This window comes from Pteropus medius, unplaced genomic scaffold (genome assembly GCF_902729225.1).
Source record: "Pteropus medius unplaced genomic scaffold, Ma_sr-lr_union100, whole genome shotgun sequence".
Lineage (NCBI taxonomy): Eukaryota > Metazoa > Chordata > Mammalia > Chiroptera > Pteropodidae > Pteropus > Pteropus medius.
In genome coordinates, this window is record NW_024349803.1 from 5,110,748 (window position 1) to 5,131,038 (window position 20,291).

The window sequence follows — 20,291 nt, forward strand, 5'->3', positions numbered from 1 at the left end:
TTTGTATTTAATGGATAAATATCTTGGGGAAGATACTTTCAGACTATGTGACTATGCTAATATCCTGCTTCTCCTCAAACTTTCACCCACCGATTTAAGCGTCTATAAGTGGAGGTTGCCTGGAGCAGTTTTTACTGTGATATTTGAGCAATAGTGATTATGTATTTCCCTTATTCTTTCTACATTAACTAATTGAGATTTTCATATAAGGAAGAGCTCTCCCACTGTTCATTCTCCTCCATTTATGCTTTTATTCAATTATTTATTTATATCAGCATGGACTCATGGATATTTTTTTATTTATGGGTTATAACCCAATACCGTCATTATTTATTTTGTTGCTCAAATTGTTCTAGCTTTGGCTGTTCTAGCTCCTGTCCTTTTAACATGCCCCCATCATTTTTCAGGAAAAAGCGAATTCTTGACTATTAATTCTATTTTATAGATGAGGAAACAGGACCCCAGAGAGGTGGAGTGATTTTCTGCGATCACATAGCTGGGATATTGAATTTCATCCAAGGGAGGGGTATTGGGAAAGCTGTTCCTATTTTAAATTTTTACTTAATATTCAGTAGAGTCAACAATTAGTCCATGGTTCCTACCTTCCCAAATATATAATTATTTATTTCTACATGGCCATGAATTAGTCAAGATTGACTGTTTTATTGTTCATATTAATAATGTTAACCAAACATGTTTCAAATAATGGCCCTAAACTAAATAGAGATTTCAATACAGCCACACACTAATCAAGCCTGACTATGTGAATTATGCAAAATATAAAATGGAAACTCTCAGGTATAAGATGAACAAGTTCTGGGATCTAATGTGTGCAGCATGGTGACCATAATTAATAATATTGCACTGTACATCTAAAAATTTTTTATTAATTTTTATTATGGTGACATTGGTTAACAAAATCCAGTAAGTTTCAGGTGTACAATTTAACAGTAAGGCATATATAGCGCATTGTAAACACCTAAAATTTTCCAAGAGAGTAGATCTCAAATGCTCTAGACACACACACACACACACACACACACACACACACACACACACACACACACACACACATACACACACACAGAGTAACTATGTGAGGTATCGGATACATCAATCAAATTGACTAGTAATCATCTCCCAATGCACATGTACATGTACTTGAAAACTACTCCTTTTCTTGTCTGATCAACATTTATATTCTGTATCTTTATTTCTATTAATATGATATATATAAACATGAAAACATGTATATCAATTTGTATACACATTTTAATGCGATATTATTAATTATTTTATTTTCTCTCAGTAGGAGACTAGATAGGGTTTAAAATAGTGGGAAGTGTGTGGACTTTGACATTACACTTACTTCTGTTCAAATCTTGGTCCATTTCCTGGAGCAAGTTATTTCATTCTCTTACCCTTTTCCTGATCTAAGATAACGTTGAAAAAAGTGGCTATCAAAACTTTGCACCTAGTAGACTGTCAATAGTTTATTATTTCATTGCTATTCCCCTCCCCTTTTTCTGAGGAAGTGGGTTGAGTTTTACAATCTTGAAACTCTAATGGGTGTCGGCAGACTCTTTCAAGTGAACTTGGCAGTAACAAGTAGCCAGCAGGCTAATTAGCTCTCAGACAGTCCTTACAACATCATACTGGATGTGTGTTGGGTCTACAATTAGAGACAAACCCTTCTTTGTACTTCAAAGCCATTATTTATAGTCCTGAAGCTCTGTCTGGGGCCACCACCACTCAGAATTGGTTGTTTATGGATGAAAGACACTCTTGGGATATTGATCATTGTAACATTGATTAGTGGCCATCTCTCTTAGTCTGTTCAAGCTACTATACCAAAATACCATAGACTCAGTGGCTTAGAAACAACAGAAATTTATTTCTCACAGTTCTGGACGCTAGAAGTCTGAGACTGAGGTGCTGGAAGATTCAGTGTCTGGTGAAGGCCTGATTCCTGGTTCATGAATGGCCATCTTTGTTCATGAATGGCCATTTTCTTGCTGTATCCTCATATGGTGGAAGGGGTTAGGGAGCAATTTGGGATCTCTTTTATAAGGACACTAATCCCATTCACGAGGGCTCCACCCTCATAATTTAATTACCCAGTGCCCTGCCCCACCTCAATATTATCACACTGGGAGTTAGGATTTCAACATATACATTTTGGGGACACAAACGTTCAGTCCATACCACTGTCTTTCCTGTTGTGTCTACACATCAGGCTTGCTTTACTGGAATTGCTGCTGATTGAAGGAACTAAGTGTTATCTCAAGAGATTACCAATGCACTAATATAAAGCAATTCATAAACTCAATATAGCTTATTGCGTTTGGGGTATGGCTTTAACTGACATATAACTTTATATAAATATAAATGTTCAAAAATAGGGTCAGAATAATCCACTTAGAATGGCTTGTTTTAAAAAACAATGCAGTGATTTAAAGAAAAGCATTATTTCATGTCACTTCTTAAGATAAAAATGAGTTCTACTATTTTATTCTTATTCATGCACATTTGCCTTAGTAGGAAGAACACTTACTTTCTCTAAAAGAATTTGAAAAAAAAAGTTAGCAATTAAACCCAGGAATGCTTATCTATGGTATCAGACATAAATGTCATGAAACTACGTGGCATTCTTTAGTAACTACTTAGAAACTGGATTTTCTTATTTTGCTCTTAAGAGCATAATATATATGGCTTGACATTTTCCCCACTTTTTATGTACTCCATTACAGCGAACTTCTAAAATTCTAAGGAACTACTTCAGGTTCTCCAATATAAAGACAGAGGATCTCCTTCCCCTGACTCCTCTACTTCTATCTATTAATGTTCTCCTAAGTAATGTCACAGGCTTTTTGTTCTGAAATGATTCTGATTCAACTCCGACTTTCCCAAGTACGTCTTTTGCCTTTGGAATTTTTCAAACTATTGGACAAAATGTTTCCATTGATGGGTGAAAGTATGTAGTCCATTTGTAGTGTTATCTAGCAGCATTTTCTTAAAGTGTAGTCCATGTACCTACCATCCTAAGAGTCACTTAGGATGCTTGCTAACAGATTCCTTGGTCCTCTCCAGATTTACTGAATCAGAGGCTCTGTTGATATGCCCCGGGAATATACATTTTAAACAAGCAACTTGGATGATTCTGATGCATGCTACAATTGAGGTCCACTGGAAGGTTGTTTCAGAAGCTTATCTGAAGGAGACATAGAGTGTGAGGGAAAAGCATTTTAAGATGTTAACCAAATGAATTAATAAGGGGCAACTTTTTCATTTTAAAATGAAATAGGGCAGAACAATTTTTCAAGCTCCTTCTAGCTCTGAAATCCTGAGATTATTTTGTCCTTTGTATATGCTCTGAACATTGTAGTTTCATTTTATTCAGGCTTCTGAGAAGGCTCACTTTGGCCTTTTTAACTGGTTGCAAGTGCTTCTGTTGATGACTTTAAAAATAAGCAAATTAATTTTTAAGAATCAAATCCTTTTAGATTTTAAAACTTTTTAATGGTAATCAAAGATGATGTTTAGACACTGTATTTGAATTGTTTTCATTTCTTCAAGGTCTTGGCATTTCAAAGTCAATCTGCTGTTAGCTAACTGGGACGGGGTGAGGAGGAGTTACCATTAATCCATCCAATGGTGTATTTTGAGATACAGATTTTTGAAACCTTAAAAGTTAACATCAAGGCTTTTACTGCAACTTTCGAGGGGTGATAACACTGAAGAAAAGCATTTTCTGTCAGCGATATAGACTTTAAGGCAAGCAACATTAATATTAGTTCAAATTAAAGTCAGTACTCTTCTTTAAAGTTGTTTTAGCAATAAAAGCATTAAATATTTCTCAAAGACAAATTAAGGAAACACAATATGCAGATATTATAATAGAACTCTTTAAACTTAGGTCTGACATTTCATCAAAAACATTTGATTTTTACTTGGAAGATGGCTTAGAGAAAGAAAGTAGTAAGAGCTTTTCATATTGCTGAGTTAAAATCAGACTGCTTCACAAACATTATAGTTCTTTGTTATATAAAAGCAAATTTGTTGCGTGAGAGACTTGACTACCTTAATTAAATCCTAAGAAAATAATCTACCGAGTATTTATTAAAGAGCAATGTAAATACAAAACAAATAGTTTTTCTTGGAGATAAATATGCAAAATGAAAATTGTAGAGGAAGTAACTTGAGGAGGATGAGACCCAGCTCTCTGCTTAATTTAATCTTTTGATGTTCTATCTTTTTCTTGATTGAACACGTCCCTGGCTTAATACTAAGAAGTGATACATTCCTTCTTTCTCTGCTTCTCCCAGAGAGCAATGGGGAGTTTGTGTATCCTTTTGACATTGCATTTGAGACCTACTATTAAAGGCCTTATTTTTTTCAATAGTCTAAATACGTATTTTTATTTAGTCACAGGAAATTGTGCACACATTTAATATCAATGCAGGAAACAGATAAACAACTTCTACTTACTTCTTGGGGGTGATTATCAGACTGACAAATGTGACCCAAAGAGTGTGCTCTGCAGATGCAAAGGCCATTTTTATAGGGACAATGGTACTCATGTACGACCTTCCTAAAGTATGAAACATTAGGTTGAAGCAGACAGCTTCACTGATAATTCTTTAAGGCAAGTTTTTCTTTTTCCTTGTTTTCATTCCTCCCTCCCTCCCTCCTACCTCTCTCCTCTCCCCACTTTCTTTCTTCCTGTGACCCCTCACCTGAAGCTATTCAGGAAGGAGATAGCAACATGTAGATAATTATCTTTCTGCCACTGGAGATATTTTATCACATTCAGAGACTCTAAATGGGATATTAAAAGGACATCTTGTTTTTTGTTTTAATTTTTTTTTTCTTTTATGTGAGAGAAAGTTTTGCTAGAGACCCCTTAGATAGAAAAGGAAAATGTATACATTTACAGCTTGCCTTTCATCTGAAGGGCTCTTGTGTCTACTTCACAGGATGTTATAATAATCTATTGTTAAAAAATGATTTGTGCAATTTATAGTAACGTTATGACAGTACAGCTTATGTGATCCAACAGATTGTTGATAAACTCTAGGATTAAAAAGAGAGGGCTTATAAAGGGAAGTGTGGAGAATGAGAAGGAAATGATGATCTTTTTGACAAGGAGTCAAATATTCAATTCGATATATTTGTAAATTCCAACAAGCTTTGATCTCCTTGACCCAGAAAAATCCACTAGGAAATTGGATTTGAGCAAGGGTACAAGTTGAAGGTTTGATTACCATTTTGACTTGTGCTCTGTGTGGAAGGAAAGACTATGCTAGGCAAACATGTGCACATTATACTAAAAGGAAATAAACACATTACAAATCAGTTATTCTGTTGACTTCATGTTTGTTTAGAAGTAATTTCTCTTTGATTGTTTCATTGCCTGTAAATGCTTTTCCTTTGCATCTAACAATGATGACTCTGTCAGGAATAGTCTGTGAGTAGCTTAATGTTTGGCTCTTATTCTCTTTATGGATGTGGCATGAACCTCTTTTCTCTTCATGGGGCCTGTGTGTACATCCCCAAAGATCAAACAAGTTGCAGTTAACCCATTTTCTTCAGAGGGGTACTTCTTGAATTGTCTCTAAGTTTTCAGTGTTTTAAGGTAAAAGGCATCAAGTATAAGAGTTCTCTAAGAGAATTTAACATTTTTTGTTTTCATTTTTATGGTACTTAAAATACATTAATATAAGCATAATCAGAAAGGGTCTTATATTCTGCCAGGCAATTTTAGATGTTTGTCATTTGTGATCACGATTCATTTTTTTTTATATTATTTTTTACCTATCACCAGTGAGTGGTAGGACAGAGACTGACTTAATGTTTAAGCAATATGTTTGGATCCCGCATGAATCAACGGTCTACATTCCTGAGAGTTTTGCTGTAGCTAAATAGAAAAAAGTCATTTCAAAGTACATATTAGTCTAGACAAGCCAAACCAAAAAGAGTCTATACTCCAGCAGCCAACACTGTAAGCACAATGTATCCACTGATTTAGTTTTACCAAAACATCATAACTTTGTATTAAATTAATATCATTAATTTGAATTGTATTGGCTTTATATTTTTAATTCATATACACGTTATGCTTCTATAGTTATATAAAGCTCTAAGCATAAGGGAAGTTATTCCTAGTTTTATATGGGTACATATAAATGTATAATGTAATAAGAATAAATTTTTAGGTAATATTTAGATAATGTAATAAAAATGAAAACCCTTTAGAACAGATTTGTCTTTGAGTGATATTAAAGATAAACACAGCCAGACATTACTTAAAGTGATGAAAATAGAGTTTATTCAGTAATGACTGACAGTAGGGAAGAGAGCTGAGCTCCATTCTCATATGTGCAGAGGTGACTGGATGATGTAGAGGGAGAATGGGGGAGGGAGGAAAGGATGGGTGTCTGAGCAGAGTCAGGGAAATAAAAAATTACAAAAAGCAGGAAGGAGGTTCATCCATGTGTATCTGGGTTTGCTAACCGGCATATACACAAGTTAGATTCCTCCTCTTCCAGGAGCAGGGGAGACAGGGGCCCTATCTTGAGATGCTGGCTGGGACAAACAGTAAATTCTTTTGGCAGCCGTGAGTTTTCTCAGGTAGGCACTTTAAGGGTCATTCTAAGGGTGTGGCCTTGAACTGTTAGAAATATGTTAGTATTTGTTCAAGTCTTTATAGAACAAGGTTGAGGCCTAGTCAAGAAGAGGGCTCAGAGGAGCCTGGCTAGAGTTTGGTCAAGAAGAGACTCTGTCAGTGATAGAAAGTAGCAGTATGCCCTCACTTTCTTATGATAAACAGTGACTGCTTTATATTAATTTGTTGAGAGAGTTTGTTTTCAAATCTTAATTGAAAAAAAGAAATTATGCTATTTTGTTTCAGGGCCGAGATCTGGACTATAAAATTCAAGAATATAAAGAAGCTGGAAGAACTTTCCCAGAAGGTCAAATAATAGAATGGTTTGTCCAGCTGTTGCTGGGAGTTGACTACATGCATGAAAGGTATGTTCCTTTGTTACTGCAGGACAGGATATTTTTTTAACGGTCATGTCTGAACTTGAAAATGAAATTTTGGGTGGTAGAATTGAAAGGAAGCAAGACCAAAAGGTAAATGACTGTAGTTGAACATCTATAATATGCTTTTCCATGAGGAAACTGTTGGATGATTATATCTAGATGATTTACTTGAATAGCTTTTAGTTTTGTTGTTGTTCTAAAAATCAACTTGGCCTTGAATATAAGACAGAAACTTATATTAAACACATTTCCTGTATCTGATCATATCCTGTGAATCACAGTGATTCTCAGATACCTTTAGCATGCTATGAATTTATTATATCTTACAATAGGCTTGAGCTATAAATTCCCTAGGATGCTACAAATGAATTGCATGGTCACCTTGGAATGTGTCAGTGCACACTTAGCTGTGTTTGCTTTCCAGTAATTGAGGCAGAAGATATTCTCTGGCTTCAGAGATAAGTTCTCAGACCAAAAGTAAGTTTTGACATGAAATATCTGATAAAGAAGGTCAAAATATATTTTATGACTTCAATTATCTATAATTTATATTTATAATCTCTGACTCAAAAATGTATTTTAAAACTTTTTTATTATTTTTATACAGGCCAAAAGTGAGGAGTTTTAGATGTTAAATGTTTGTTTAATAGGCCCATAAACTTGTATGAACACTTTTTAAAAGATGAACATAAGTAAACGAATAAAAGTAGATACTCTGAGATGTCCATGTAAGCTTTCAACTTAGGAGTGCGCGGAACATGTGGTAACGTTATTCTTGAACAAGAGTGGAAATTTGTAGGGTGCACCAGGGTCTTGCTATCTATGGATGTCATATAGCTTAAAAGTCTCACCTGTGGTTTCTGATCACATAAAAAGTAATTGGGTTACGTTGTGCTTTGCTGTGTAACATCTGAAACACATGCCCAGTGATACAGATAGCCACTGACTTACTGACAACTCATAACAGTCTTTTGAATGTTGTAAAATAATCCAAAGAGACAATGATAAAATAATGTCAAATAATTTTTTCATAAAGTACCCAAAGCTGCCAAATGTAGGACATGCAGTTATAATGGAATTTCTTTTATTCTCTTTACTATTCCATCACATGTTTGTTAGCTTATACATAAGGGAAAACAACACATATAAAGAAGCCAACTTTGGTGTTTTATGTGTTAAATATAAAACTGAAATTTGGTTTAGTTAAGAATACAGATATTTTTGATGCATTTGGCTCTACTTAGTATGAGTTAAAATAAATGAATTTAAAATAGTCCTTCAAGAGACTATTTAAATTGATTTTGACTCCTTTAACACTTAGAGAAAGTTATTAAGTGGAACTAAATATTTGGATATGTGAGGATCTGTGGATCTGAAATACCATCCTTTGTGATTCAGATAAAAATGATGGTGCTTCTTATTAATTATGTTATTATAACCAATTGTTATAAAGTTTTTATGTATAGAGAGAGGAATTTCAATTTTATATTTAATGTTATTTTTTTATTTTTTAAATAGTGGTAAATTAAAAATAAGCCTAACTTCAAAGAGCTGTTAGTAAACTAGTAGAGATAAAACATGTACCCAAGTAACTATAAACCATGTATCATGGTGGATAAACAGGATTGAGAGTCTCTGCCACATACTGTATTATGGCCCTGGGAAAGCTGCCTGACCTCTCTGAGCCTTTGCTTCCTCACCTATAAAGTAGGGATAATAATAAGACTCTCCCTGCTTATTTATAGGGCTGTAGCTACTATGCATTGAGATATTATACATTTAAAAAGTTTGCAAACTGTTAAGCCCTATGTAAATGTCGTTGCCTGTGGTTGTAATTCAACATAGAAATGAGGGCATAGTCACTAAAAGGGCTAAAAAAAATCTCTCTGACAATAAAAAGTGTTGACAAGAATGTCAAACTGCTAAACTCTCTTACATTGCCGTTAGGGTTTAAATTGATTTAACCACTTTGGAAAAATGTTTGCTAGTACCTCAAAAGCTGAACATTCACATACCCTGTGACACAGTTATTCTATTACTGAGATTAAAAATGAGTACCTATGTCCAACAGAAGACATGTACAAAAATGTCTAAGGAAGCTTTATTTGTAATAGCCAAAACACTTAAGAAATGTCCATTTACAATAGAATGGTTAATAAATTATGATATAGTCATTGCAATGGAACACTACTTTGCAATTAAAACAACAACAACAACAATACAATTGATTAGGATGACCTGGATGAATCTCAGAGACGTGATGTTGGGCGAAGGAAGCCAGATGCAAAAGAATACATACTATATGACTTCATTTAAAAGAAGTTCAAAAACAAGTAAAACTAATCTACGGTGAATCAGAATAGAGATTACTTCTGGAAGGGGTTACAAAGAAACCTTCTGGGTTGTTGGAAATGTTCTATACCTTGATCTGGGTGGAGGAGTTTATATAAATATATAAACTCATTAAGCTTAAGATTTATGCCCTTTAATGTAAATTATACTCTAAAACAATTCATAAGAGCACCAAGAAAAGTACAATTTAAGTGCTATAGGAGAACACAAGAGGGATAATATTTCTATTTGGGAGAATCATTGAAAGCTTTTTAGAAGAAGTGATATTTGACCCAAAGTAGCTTTTGTATATGGTGAAAGATAGGTCAGGGCTTTCCAGGTTTAGAGAGCAAAGTGAGCAAAGGCATTGCTGGTAAAACATGGCACTTTCAGAGTGGTTTAGCTGGGAAGGCTCTTGGGGTACATGAATGAAGTTGCGAGGAAAGATAGGTTGAGATAAGTTGTAGAGCATTTTATTCTATTTTGTAGTATAGACATTGATACTACAGAAGCCTTTTTTTTTTTTTTCCCACAGAAGCCTTTTGAGTGGAGCTATAATATGACCAGATCTTTAGGAAGATTAGATAATAAATTATAGAGGGGAGAGAGGAGAACTTGGGTTATCATTCTGGAATTTTTTATAATATCCACGCAAGAGGTTATAAGAGCTGAACAAAATATGGCAGAAATTGGCAGGATGTGGAAGGGATGAGAGTGAACTTGATGAGTTGAAATATTTGGACTTGATTAAGTAGATATATAAGATGTGATAGGAGAAGGCAAGAATGAACCCAAGGTTCATCACCCAAGGGTGAGCGAGAAGTTGGAAAGACAGGTTTGAAGCAATGACGTTGAGTTTAATTGTGATTAAATATGATGAATGGACTATGGAGAGAGAATGAGAGAAAGAGTTTGAGAGAGTGAGATAGAGAAATCTAGAAATAGAGAAATAGGGATAGAGAGAGAAGGAGAAGGAAGTTAGAAGTAAGAGCCTAGATCTTAGGAAAACATTAAGACTTGTCTGCTGTTTGGGTTCTTCCAATATCAGAACCTTGAAACAAAAACTGGGGTATAGGAAGTTTGTCTAGGAGGTGATCTCGGGAAGCAGAAGCCAGTGAGTGGGGAGAGAGAGTGAGATGGGGAAGTGCGAAAAGCCGTACATGGCACATGATTGAGCTGGTTGCTGCTGTGGGTAGAGGGATATAGAGGCAGCATTCTTCTATATGTTTTTAGGTTTGGGGCTCCTTTTTTACATTCTTTCAGAGCTTTTTTTGAAAATTCTTGCCCATATATAATTATTGCTTCCTGGCACTATTATCAATTTTCTCTTGAAAAATTTCTCATATTTCTGGGAATCTGGGGTGGAAAGGGGAGGCAGGTATCTCCCCATCTTGATCCACTCTCCAGAATAGTTTTAAATGGGGGAAATGCTATATATTATTCCTGATCATAAATATAGAATCTACTTTTCACTTCTGTTAGTTTTCAGTATTTAATTTTTATAGGTCTAAAATATGTTCCCTATAGAAAATAAACTATCTTAATTATTTTTTAAAAAAACAATTTAAATCCAAAAGAATGATTCTTTTAACATACACCATAGACACCTATAAATAATGAGGTAAAAACCTAAGAATATTCACAGTTCACTAAAAGATACCTTAAGAATATGGTACTAAAACTTATGCCTGCTGAAGGAAATCATGCTGTATTAACCAAAAAAATCCCAATCTCAGTGACTCCCAACAACCATTTTTTTGCCCACATTGCATGTTGGCAGTTGCTAATCAGCTATGAGTCTGCTCTGCATGTCCTGCCCTTCCAGTACCCAAACTGAAGGAGCAGCTTCTATCTGGGCCATGGTTCTTCATGACAAAAAGAACAGAGAGTTAGTGGAAACACTCTTTGTCTCTTAAAGATTCTGCTCAGATATGACAGTCGCCCTGTCTGCTCACATGCCATTGACCAGAGCAAGTCACATGACCAAGCCCAACGTCAGAGAGGTGGGGATGCTTATTCCTCCGAAAGGGGACACTCACTGTAAGGCATAACAGGTTTGGATATTTTTGGAACAAGAATACAGCCTACCGCAATGTTTCACTCACCTTTTAACTTAAATCTTCCAAACTACAGCCAATATAAATAGATCTGTGTACAAAGCATTATTCCATCCTTTTCCTCAGATGATCTCTAATATGTAGTAAATGTATTTTGAAAAGTACATAGATTGCTTAAAAATGAATTGAAAAGAAAATTACCTTGAAAACAATACATGTAAATAAGTTAGGTTTGGCTCCTCTGTTGCAGATGCCTTGCGAATTATTTTGGTGCCTGTGAAGGTTAATTTTTATGTGCCAATTTGAAGTGCCCAGATTAAACACTGCTTCTGGGCGTGTCTGTGAGGGTGTTTCTAGATGAGATTAGTATTTGAATTATGAACTCAGTAGATTACCCTCTCCAATGTGATTGGACACCGTCCAATCCCTTGAAGGCCTGAGTAGAACAAAAGGCAGAGGAAGGGGGGATTTGCCCTTTTTCCTGCCTACTTGAGCTGGCCATCTCATCTTCTGCCTTTGGACTAAGAAACTTAGACCAGCAACTTTCCTGATTGTCAGGCCTTTAGACTCAGACTGAATTATACCACTGGCTTTCCTGGGTCTCCAGCATGCAGATTGTGGAACTTCTCAGCCTCCATAATTGTGTGAGCCAATTCCTCCTGATAAATCTGTATCTGTATCTGTATCTGTATCTGTATCTGTATCTGTATCTGTATCTGTATCTGTATCTGTATCTGTATCTGTTTCTGTATCTGTTTCTGTATCTGTATCTGTATCTGTATATCTGTATCTGTATTTGTATCTCTCTCTGTCTCTCTCTCACTCTCTGTCTCTATCTCTGTCTCCATCTCTATCGCTATCTCTGTTTCCCATTAGTTCTGATTCTCTGGAGAACCCTGATTAATACAATGCAGTAGCAGAGAAGATAAAGAAGACACTGGAAATACTAAGAAGAATGGGGTTACAGAAGAAAAGAAGATTTTTTTTTTTTGACTCCTTTGGAGATTTCCCTGGACTCATTTTTATTTGGTGTATTTATACATTTGTAATATTCTAAATCTATAGCATATGGCATAAACACATATAAATAATGATGCTGAAAGCTGAGAATATTCTCAGTTCGCTGAAAGCTGTCTTGAGAATATAGCACTAGAGTTGCTTCCTCCCCGTGGGCCTGAACCTCTGGTGCACAGACAGATACAAGTTTTTTTTTTTTTTTAAGGTGTTTATGTTCTGAGGCTCATTACCAACTCCCTCAAGTTTCCATAGGCTGGTCCAGTGTTTGAGGGACTTTGGAACCTTGGACAAAGCTAGAACCATATTTTCTCTGAAAAGTACAATCCTATATAGCCTTTCTTCTCTCTGGTCCAATTAATTGGCTAATCTTTGAAACATCATCTCTGGATGCCACAGCAGAACTAGGCATGAGGGAACTCCTTAGGGGCAGAGACAATGTCTTGTTCATCTTTTGTTTGTTTGTTTGTTTGTCTCCAGTGCTAACACAGAAACCACAAAATGAAGGAAAACAAACAAACCAAAAACCCTCCCAAACTCGTTTCTGTTGAAGAGGGTCATTCAGATAGCATAGATTTTTTAAGATGGATGGAACAGCCTCTGTGCAGAGAGCCTGTTTGCTGGTGACCTGGAGGCCTTGCTGATTTTGGCTTTCACAGGGGTGGAGAGATCAAGGCAGGGGTACTTTCCTAAGATGACTGCCTCATCACCTAACAGCCCACACATTTCCTCAGCCAATATTGTGTTAAAATGACTAAATATTCCATGAAATGTGTCCTGAGAGATTTATTTTTAATGTAGTGAGGCTCCCAGAGAAAAGGCCTACTTGTGAATTCAGGTCAGTAAATATGTCAGGGTATGCAGGTGTGCTACCCAAGGTTTGAAGATGGAAAAGCAAAAAGAAGTTGCGGCATCTGTGGTTCTGTTGGAGATTCCTGCTTTTGCTTGGTTCCCACTTCTTGAGGATGTCCTGAGGTCACTTTTTTCAAGGAGACCCCATTCCAGTGCCGGGTATAGGCAGCTCCTACTCTGTTGGCAATAGCTACATGGTGAAGACCTGATTCAACCCCTGACTTACAACACGGAGGGCTCCTCGTGGTCATAAAGGCCCACAACACAGATGAGGAAGCCAGACAGGTGCCTCAGAGTCTAGGATGGAGGCCACATGGCAGAGACAGCAACGGCAGCTGCCTGGGCCATGCATCACCAAGGAGTCATTGTTTGTGCCAGAACCTTTGGCAAGGAGAGTTTACATTCCACCCTGAGACCCTACTAGATGAAGGACAGACGTGTAGGGAAGGGAGCTGATGTGTAAGAAACTATTTAAATAAGGGCTTAAAGAGAGATGAAGGTTACATTCTCCATACCTTCTCCACAGCCCTACCTCAGGCTGGGGGCCTGCTCTATCTGCCTGCACAGACTGTTCTTCACTCTGCTGTGGTCCTGGAGGCTAGAGGATGTAGAAAATGTCCTGATGGAGGAGACAGAGGCAGGAGTTGACCACACCTGTCATCTAATCTTAACCAGGTCATATAATTCTTTGGGGCATCATGAAATTTAGAAATGAGAGGCACCTACCACTCCTAGAGATATGGTGAAAGAGATTTCTGGTTTATTCTTAACTCTGTAGAGGCAGAGGTTAACTTTAATATTTTTGTCCAGAAGAGATGCAGATAACTTATTTTCAGTAGAACAGATACCCCTGGAAATGTGGTTTAGGGCCCTGTAAGGTATTAACCAGTTTTGTGTCTAACCCAGCAGTCATATCCTCCTATAAATACCCTCGCTTATCAAAAGGTTCTTTGACTCATTTTCAACATCTTACTAGTTCCCTTGTTAATTAGTGAGTTGAATAAAATCCTTAACATGTGTTCATTTTATATTTTCATGATATTTATAATTTTATCTTTTTGAAAATTATACTTTTGGCCAGAATTTTGTCCCACCACATTCCTAAGCCAGTCACCCCTAAAGGAAAAGAGATTACCTCAATTTATTCCTAGACTCTCCTCCACAGTCATTTCCTTTCCCCCCACTGCCTTCACCTACAGGGGCTGAGGAAGGCTCAGCCTCCCCAGGGCTCGTGGGCTTCTGATGGCAAGGGAGAAGAGCAGGAGAATGGTCACTGGGAAGCCCTCAACAGCTCCTGCCCTACCAAGTGAACCCCAAGAGTGGGCATAGAGGTGGCCAAATTTTGTTCATCCTTTGTCGTTAAATATAATTGTTTTCATTTTGACCATTACGTAGTCAACCACACACTCATGCACAGCCCAGCTCCAGATGTTGTGGGAATAGAAGAAGGCAGGAGAGAATATTGATTAAATGCAAAGTGTCTGTTGTTTTTAAGTTAATAAATGAGCGCCACCAAATAGTATTTATCCTTCTGCCAAAGATAGTGTTTTTAAAATCAACATACATTTATTGAACATCTATCATGAGTAAAACAGACCTAGGTGTGAATAGTGGTTTGTACAGCCAAACAGACCTGTTTGTACTCACAGGCTGTATGACCTTAGGCAAATTGCTCAGCGTTTCTAGGTGTCAATTTCCTCATCTCCAGATTGGGCATAAAAATAGTAGCATAGTGCTTTAGATTATAGCGTCTGGGGTTATTTGTCCTCAGATGAAGTGGCCCAGACTTGTGTTGTCCAGTTTTATTCTTCCCTTTTCTCTTCACTCTTGAAAGAATGTTTATTCTGCTCTAATTCTCTGAAGCTTTAAAGAGGGTAAAGATTATTTGAATTAGAAGAAACTCCTGCCATTATCCCTAATTCTTCACTTTGTGTACTGTTCAGATTCCATTCCCTTTTTGAGTGTGTGTCCATTTGTCTACTATGGGGTAAAGTAGATGGAGTCTGTGATTGGCTTTTCTTTGGCTCTGCCCCTCAGGCATGATTTGCAGCTTTGCTCTGGACGGCTGAGGTCTGATCACTGTACCAAGGTAACATTATGACACTAGTATTATCATTAATCGTAATGGTTAAAAAAAAGAATTATTTCTATAACTGGTATTGCTGGTATTAACTAATAATAGTACAATTTTGTGGCCGTAGAGAAATTTCCATGTGACATGGTGAATGTCTGTATTGATAACCATTTATAATTATAAATTATAGTTATTTGTGTACTTTTCTGTCTTCAACCTGATTGTAAGCATTATGGGATACATGACCTTGTCTTATGAACCTTTATATAGTTCTCACATTATATAGTACAGCACATAGCATGTAGTCGGTGCGTATTATTTTTTTGGATTAATGAATAAGTCCCACAGATAGTATTTATCTTTGTGCCAAAGACAGTGTTTCTAAAATTAATATACATTTATGAAGCCGCTAGCATGAGAAAAGAACTGCGTGGAAGAGAAAAAGATGATATAGACCTGGCCTGAGCTTTTCCTGAGGCTGCCAGAGGCATTGGTAGGGCCAGCTCTCACAGTCTCTAATAAGCCACAGTCTCACAGTCTCTAGTAGCATTTTAGACTCTATTCTGGAAGCAGTGCAGAGCCATGGAATGTTTGAAAGTTGGGGGTTCAAGAGCAGATTTTCGTTTTATAAAGCCAGGTCTCTGTTCTCAGCTTAAGTCTCAGGAATATTATTCCCAAATGGGAGTCTTCTATTTAGGCCTGGTGATTAGATATACTATACTAATTGATGCCTATTATAATCATGAGTTGTTAGCAATATCCTTTGTTCGTGAAGTCAGAGAATTATATAGTCCATTTTAGAAAGATGTGAATCAAAAATAGTTTGAAAAGTTTAGGCATATGTAAACCTACCAATCTCATTAAACATGTACGGTATTACAGAAGATAGTGCAGGCAGGCAAGATATTATTGACCTTGTAGAGTTTATAAGTTAGCAAGAGTGGTTGGTCAGCTATATAATATGATGTCAAAAGAACAGAAGTGGTAGAGCATTGTCTAACTTGCTGATAGTAGTAGGAATGGTGGTTAGGAATTAGGAGAAAGTGATGACAGATTTCATTTTCTAAGCTTGGGCCTTTAGGAGACACAGCCTGGGGCAAGGATTGAAATGTCCGATACCTTCCTTGCCAGGTGTAGACCCAGGGTGGTGAGAATGAGGACAAATTGAAGCAAGGCAAGGATGTGAAGCAAAGTGAAGTGGTGTGTTATTGTACTTGCCATCGCTTCACCAATAGCTGGAGAGAGACAGTAGCAGGTTGCTTGGCAGGGACATTTGCATGGCTTATAGGCACGTGGGCTGCCTGACTTGGGGAGAGAAAGGAGGGAAAATGCTTCTGCTTATCTTCTTTCTCCTCTTGTCTCTCACTGGTTCACCCCAAGGGAGGTAACTCCCTTGCACTTTCAGGTTGCATCATCTAGTTCCTTACTTTGCCACTTGGGATGCTAGATTCCAAGTCTTGTGGTGCGGTGTTTTATTCTAGCCCAGCTGTGGCAAGACCCAGAGGGCCTGGCGCTCCCAGGCAAGTGACTGAGTGACCTCCTGTACCAGAGGTGGGTGGCATTTTTGGAAGGAGGGAGATAGGGGACTCCAAGGAGGTACATGAGGCTTGTATTCAGTACGATCCTGAAGGACGGATAGGATTCTGACAGGGATGATAAAGATGATAGAGGAAGACATTTTAATATGAGCAGCGACATAGCGGAAGAAACATGTGTGCTGCATTTAAGATAAAGCAAGTGCTACATTGGCTACAATGGAGATATGACAATTGCTTGTGCCAGATTTTTTTGGCTTATAAATGAATTCTTGATTTTTTTTTTCCCCTTTAAAAGTTATGCTAAATATATAACTAAATGTTTATTCCTTTGTTAGATTGTTCCCATGAATAAATTAACCACCTGGAAAAAATCCTTTGTCAGGCCATTTCTTACAGATGTGTAAATAGGTGGAAGAAGAGGCTGGAAATGGAGGACTCCAAATGCTAGGCTGTCCTTGATTCAGCCAACACAGGGTCAGGAGGATCTTGAGCAGGAAGTGGGGTGTGTGAGAGTGAGGCGGAAGGACGGTGAGGTTTAAACCACTCCCAGTAGTTCAGTCTTGTTTCTCTTGAAGTAATCTGTATGACTCAGTGGTCTGTTTTCACTCTTCATCATTCATCTTTTATTGATAGCCTCACACAGACTTTCCTTTTTGATATATCGATAACAATAGCAACATGAGCAATAACAAGAACAAGCATCATAACCATGGCTCATTCATATTTCTGCTCTAATGTCATTCTCTGACCACCAGTCTAAACTAGCATCTTCCTACCCCGATTATCCCCTTATTGCTTTATTGCTTTAACGGCTTCAATTGTTAGCTGACATCATATTATATATCTGCTCATTTCGTTGTTTTCTGCCTATTTACATTACCAGAACAAAGCTTAATGAACACAGAGAATTTGTCTTTCCTGATCCGTCATTGCCAGTGCCTGGCATTGTACTAAGCACCGTATTGTATTCTGATTTTGTTTCACTGAGGTCAGAGAGTGTGTGGACTATATGGTGCTGATTCTTTGTAATGGAGATTTGTTCATTGCCGATTTTGCAAGTATCTCGTGTGTGCCTGAAAGGAGATGAGTTTTTCAATTTGTTGATGTAATATTTAATTTATATAGATTAGTTCAAGATAATTTTTCAGATCTGTAGTCGCATTGCTAAAATCTATATCCTTTTAGTGTTCTCTATACAGCTGTGGAAGATGGGAGATTTAATGTGATATAAGCTTACTCCATTGTCATTGGAAGCTGAGGTTTTATTCTTGAGTTTTTAATCTCAATAATTACATTCCACCCCCCCGCCCCGCCCAGAAATTCTATTGGGTTGCTCTCAAACCAGCATTATGTTTTTAAAGACAATATCCTGTTTTTACTTAATGTTTTCTATTCCTTTGTTTATGATTATAATCATTTAAAATATACTTATTTTATAGTTTGAATTCTATTAGATTATCTGAAATTCTCAGGGGTGTAATTTCACTATATGTTATTTGCTGACTCTGTTTGCCTTTGCTTCTGCCAGATGCCCCAAGAGAGTATTAGCAGCTGAGGACCAATTTTTATGTTAATTTCTTGGCTTTAGAATTTCTGAGGCCATATAGGTATTGCATATTTGAATCCCAAATGTGAGCAAAGACATATGGTTACAAACTATGAAAGAAGATATTTTTTTCTCTACTCAGAGTTCAGACCTATATAGATAAGCTTTCTTGTCATTTCGTTTACTCGTGAGTGAATGCATGGGCTCAGTGTCTTGGCTCTTGTTTCCATGAGGCCATTAAAGCAGGTTACTGAGACTAGCACAGTCCCCTAGGGCAGCTGAGAAATTAGCACCTACTATCCACTTTGAATTTCAGTTTTCTTTTTGTATTATCCTTGGGGATTTGCCTTATTTTCTTGCGGGCTCAGCTGGGCATGTGTGAAGATATTTGTATACTTTATTCAACATTTTTAGGTGTTTTTATGCAAAAGTTTTCAAGTTGTCCAGTTCTCCATAATTCCAGAAATAAAAGTCTTAACTGACATAATTTACGTTGATAGTTTATAGTAAGACTTAATAAATGTTATTAATTATTACATGTCATCATCTATATTATTATTTCCACAAATATATAAAACCCAAACATTTGGATTATAATATGTATAATAGATTATTTTTATATATCATATATAAAATATAATAGATTATATATAATAGATTATAAAGCTTTATGATAATTGGTCTAAAACCAAGTGTATGGTTTTTATATGGTTACTATGTAGATCATGCTTTAAAAATGCAATAAAGCCTGGCCTATTGAAGTAGTTGAAACCATATCACTCTTTTCGCAATTACAGGTTCCCCTGACTTAAAGCAACAAACACAAAAACAAAAAAACCTCCTAGTTCCTCAAGGAAACAAGAAAATGCGGCTTTGTAGCTTTTAAACATTTAAAAGTATGTCTATGAGAGTATATATTTATATGTGAATTACTTCACATATACCCATATATATTATTTATATTAGTATCTAAAGTTTTTACATTTTGCATGAATTTGCACCTTTTTTTTTGCCTTTTTGTAGGAGGATACTTCACCGAGACTTGAAATCAAAGAATATATTTCTGAAGAATAATGTACTTAAAATTGGTAAGATTTTTTAAAGTATGCATTCCAAAAACATTGAAGAGTATATTCTTGATGTTATCAACATATCGAGTTGAAGTATATAGTATCCAGAAGTGTTAGAGTAATCATTGGTTTATTTAAACTTCTCAAATTTTTGTTCTTATTTGATTGGGGCCAACAAAACCAAATTATTTTGTTTCTCATTATCTGACATAAACTAAGGTATAAGACACTTCCTGCTTACTTTGTTGATTCAACTAATATTTTTTGAGTTTCTGCTCCATGCCAGACACTTTGCAAATGGTTAGACTTGTTTAACTAGTTTAATTAATTACTACAGTTTCCCCCCACCCCCGCCCACCATTATTTTCTCACAGGCAATTAGCAGTTATCACAGTTTATGAAAATGTTGACATAATGGCTTCATTAATCTTTAGCTCTCCTTCAGAACTGTACCTCCACTCATAACAGTTACTGGATTATTTAATCTTCATGTAAGATGTTTTTAGAGACAGAAGGCATAAAAGCATGTAACTAGAACTAGTCAGGCAAGTAGAGAGAAACTGATGGATTCAAATTTTTATAGTCAAGTTCTCAAAAAGTCTCAGGCATTTTATTTAAAATTTTTTCATTACTGTAAATGAAGAACGAATTCTCCCTTCTCAGATGAAATTGCCAATCATTATATTCAGCCCTTCCAAAATCATTCTGTTTGTTGTTATTCAGACTTGAAATATCTTTTTGTTTCAAGTTGTTGGTTCTTCACAA

The 20,291-nt window shown here is 36.4% G+C and overlaps 1 protein-coding gene across 12 annotated transcripts in view; it reads left to right on the plus strand.

The window, feature by feature from the left end:
• The window catches only part of NEK11 (NIMA related kinase 11), a 200,801-nt gene that overhangs the window by 43,774 nt on the left and 136,736 nt on the right, over nucleotides 1–20,291 (plus strand). For all 12 annotated transcript variants that reach the window (XM_039837120.1, XM_039837119.1, XM_039837121.1 and 9 more), the window contains 2 exons: nucleotides 6,911–7,029; nucleotides 19,480–19,544. In XM_039837120.1, the coding sequence (XP_039693054.1) occupies nucleotides 6,911–7,029; nucleotides 19,480–19,544 (184 nt within the window). The remainder of the gene's footprint in view (nucleotides 1–6,910; nucleotides 7,030–19,479; nucleotides 19,545–20,291) is intronic.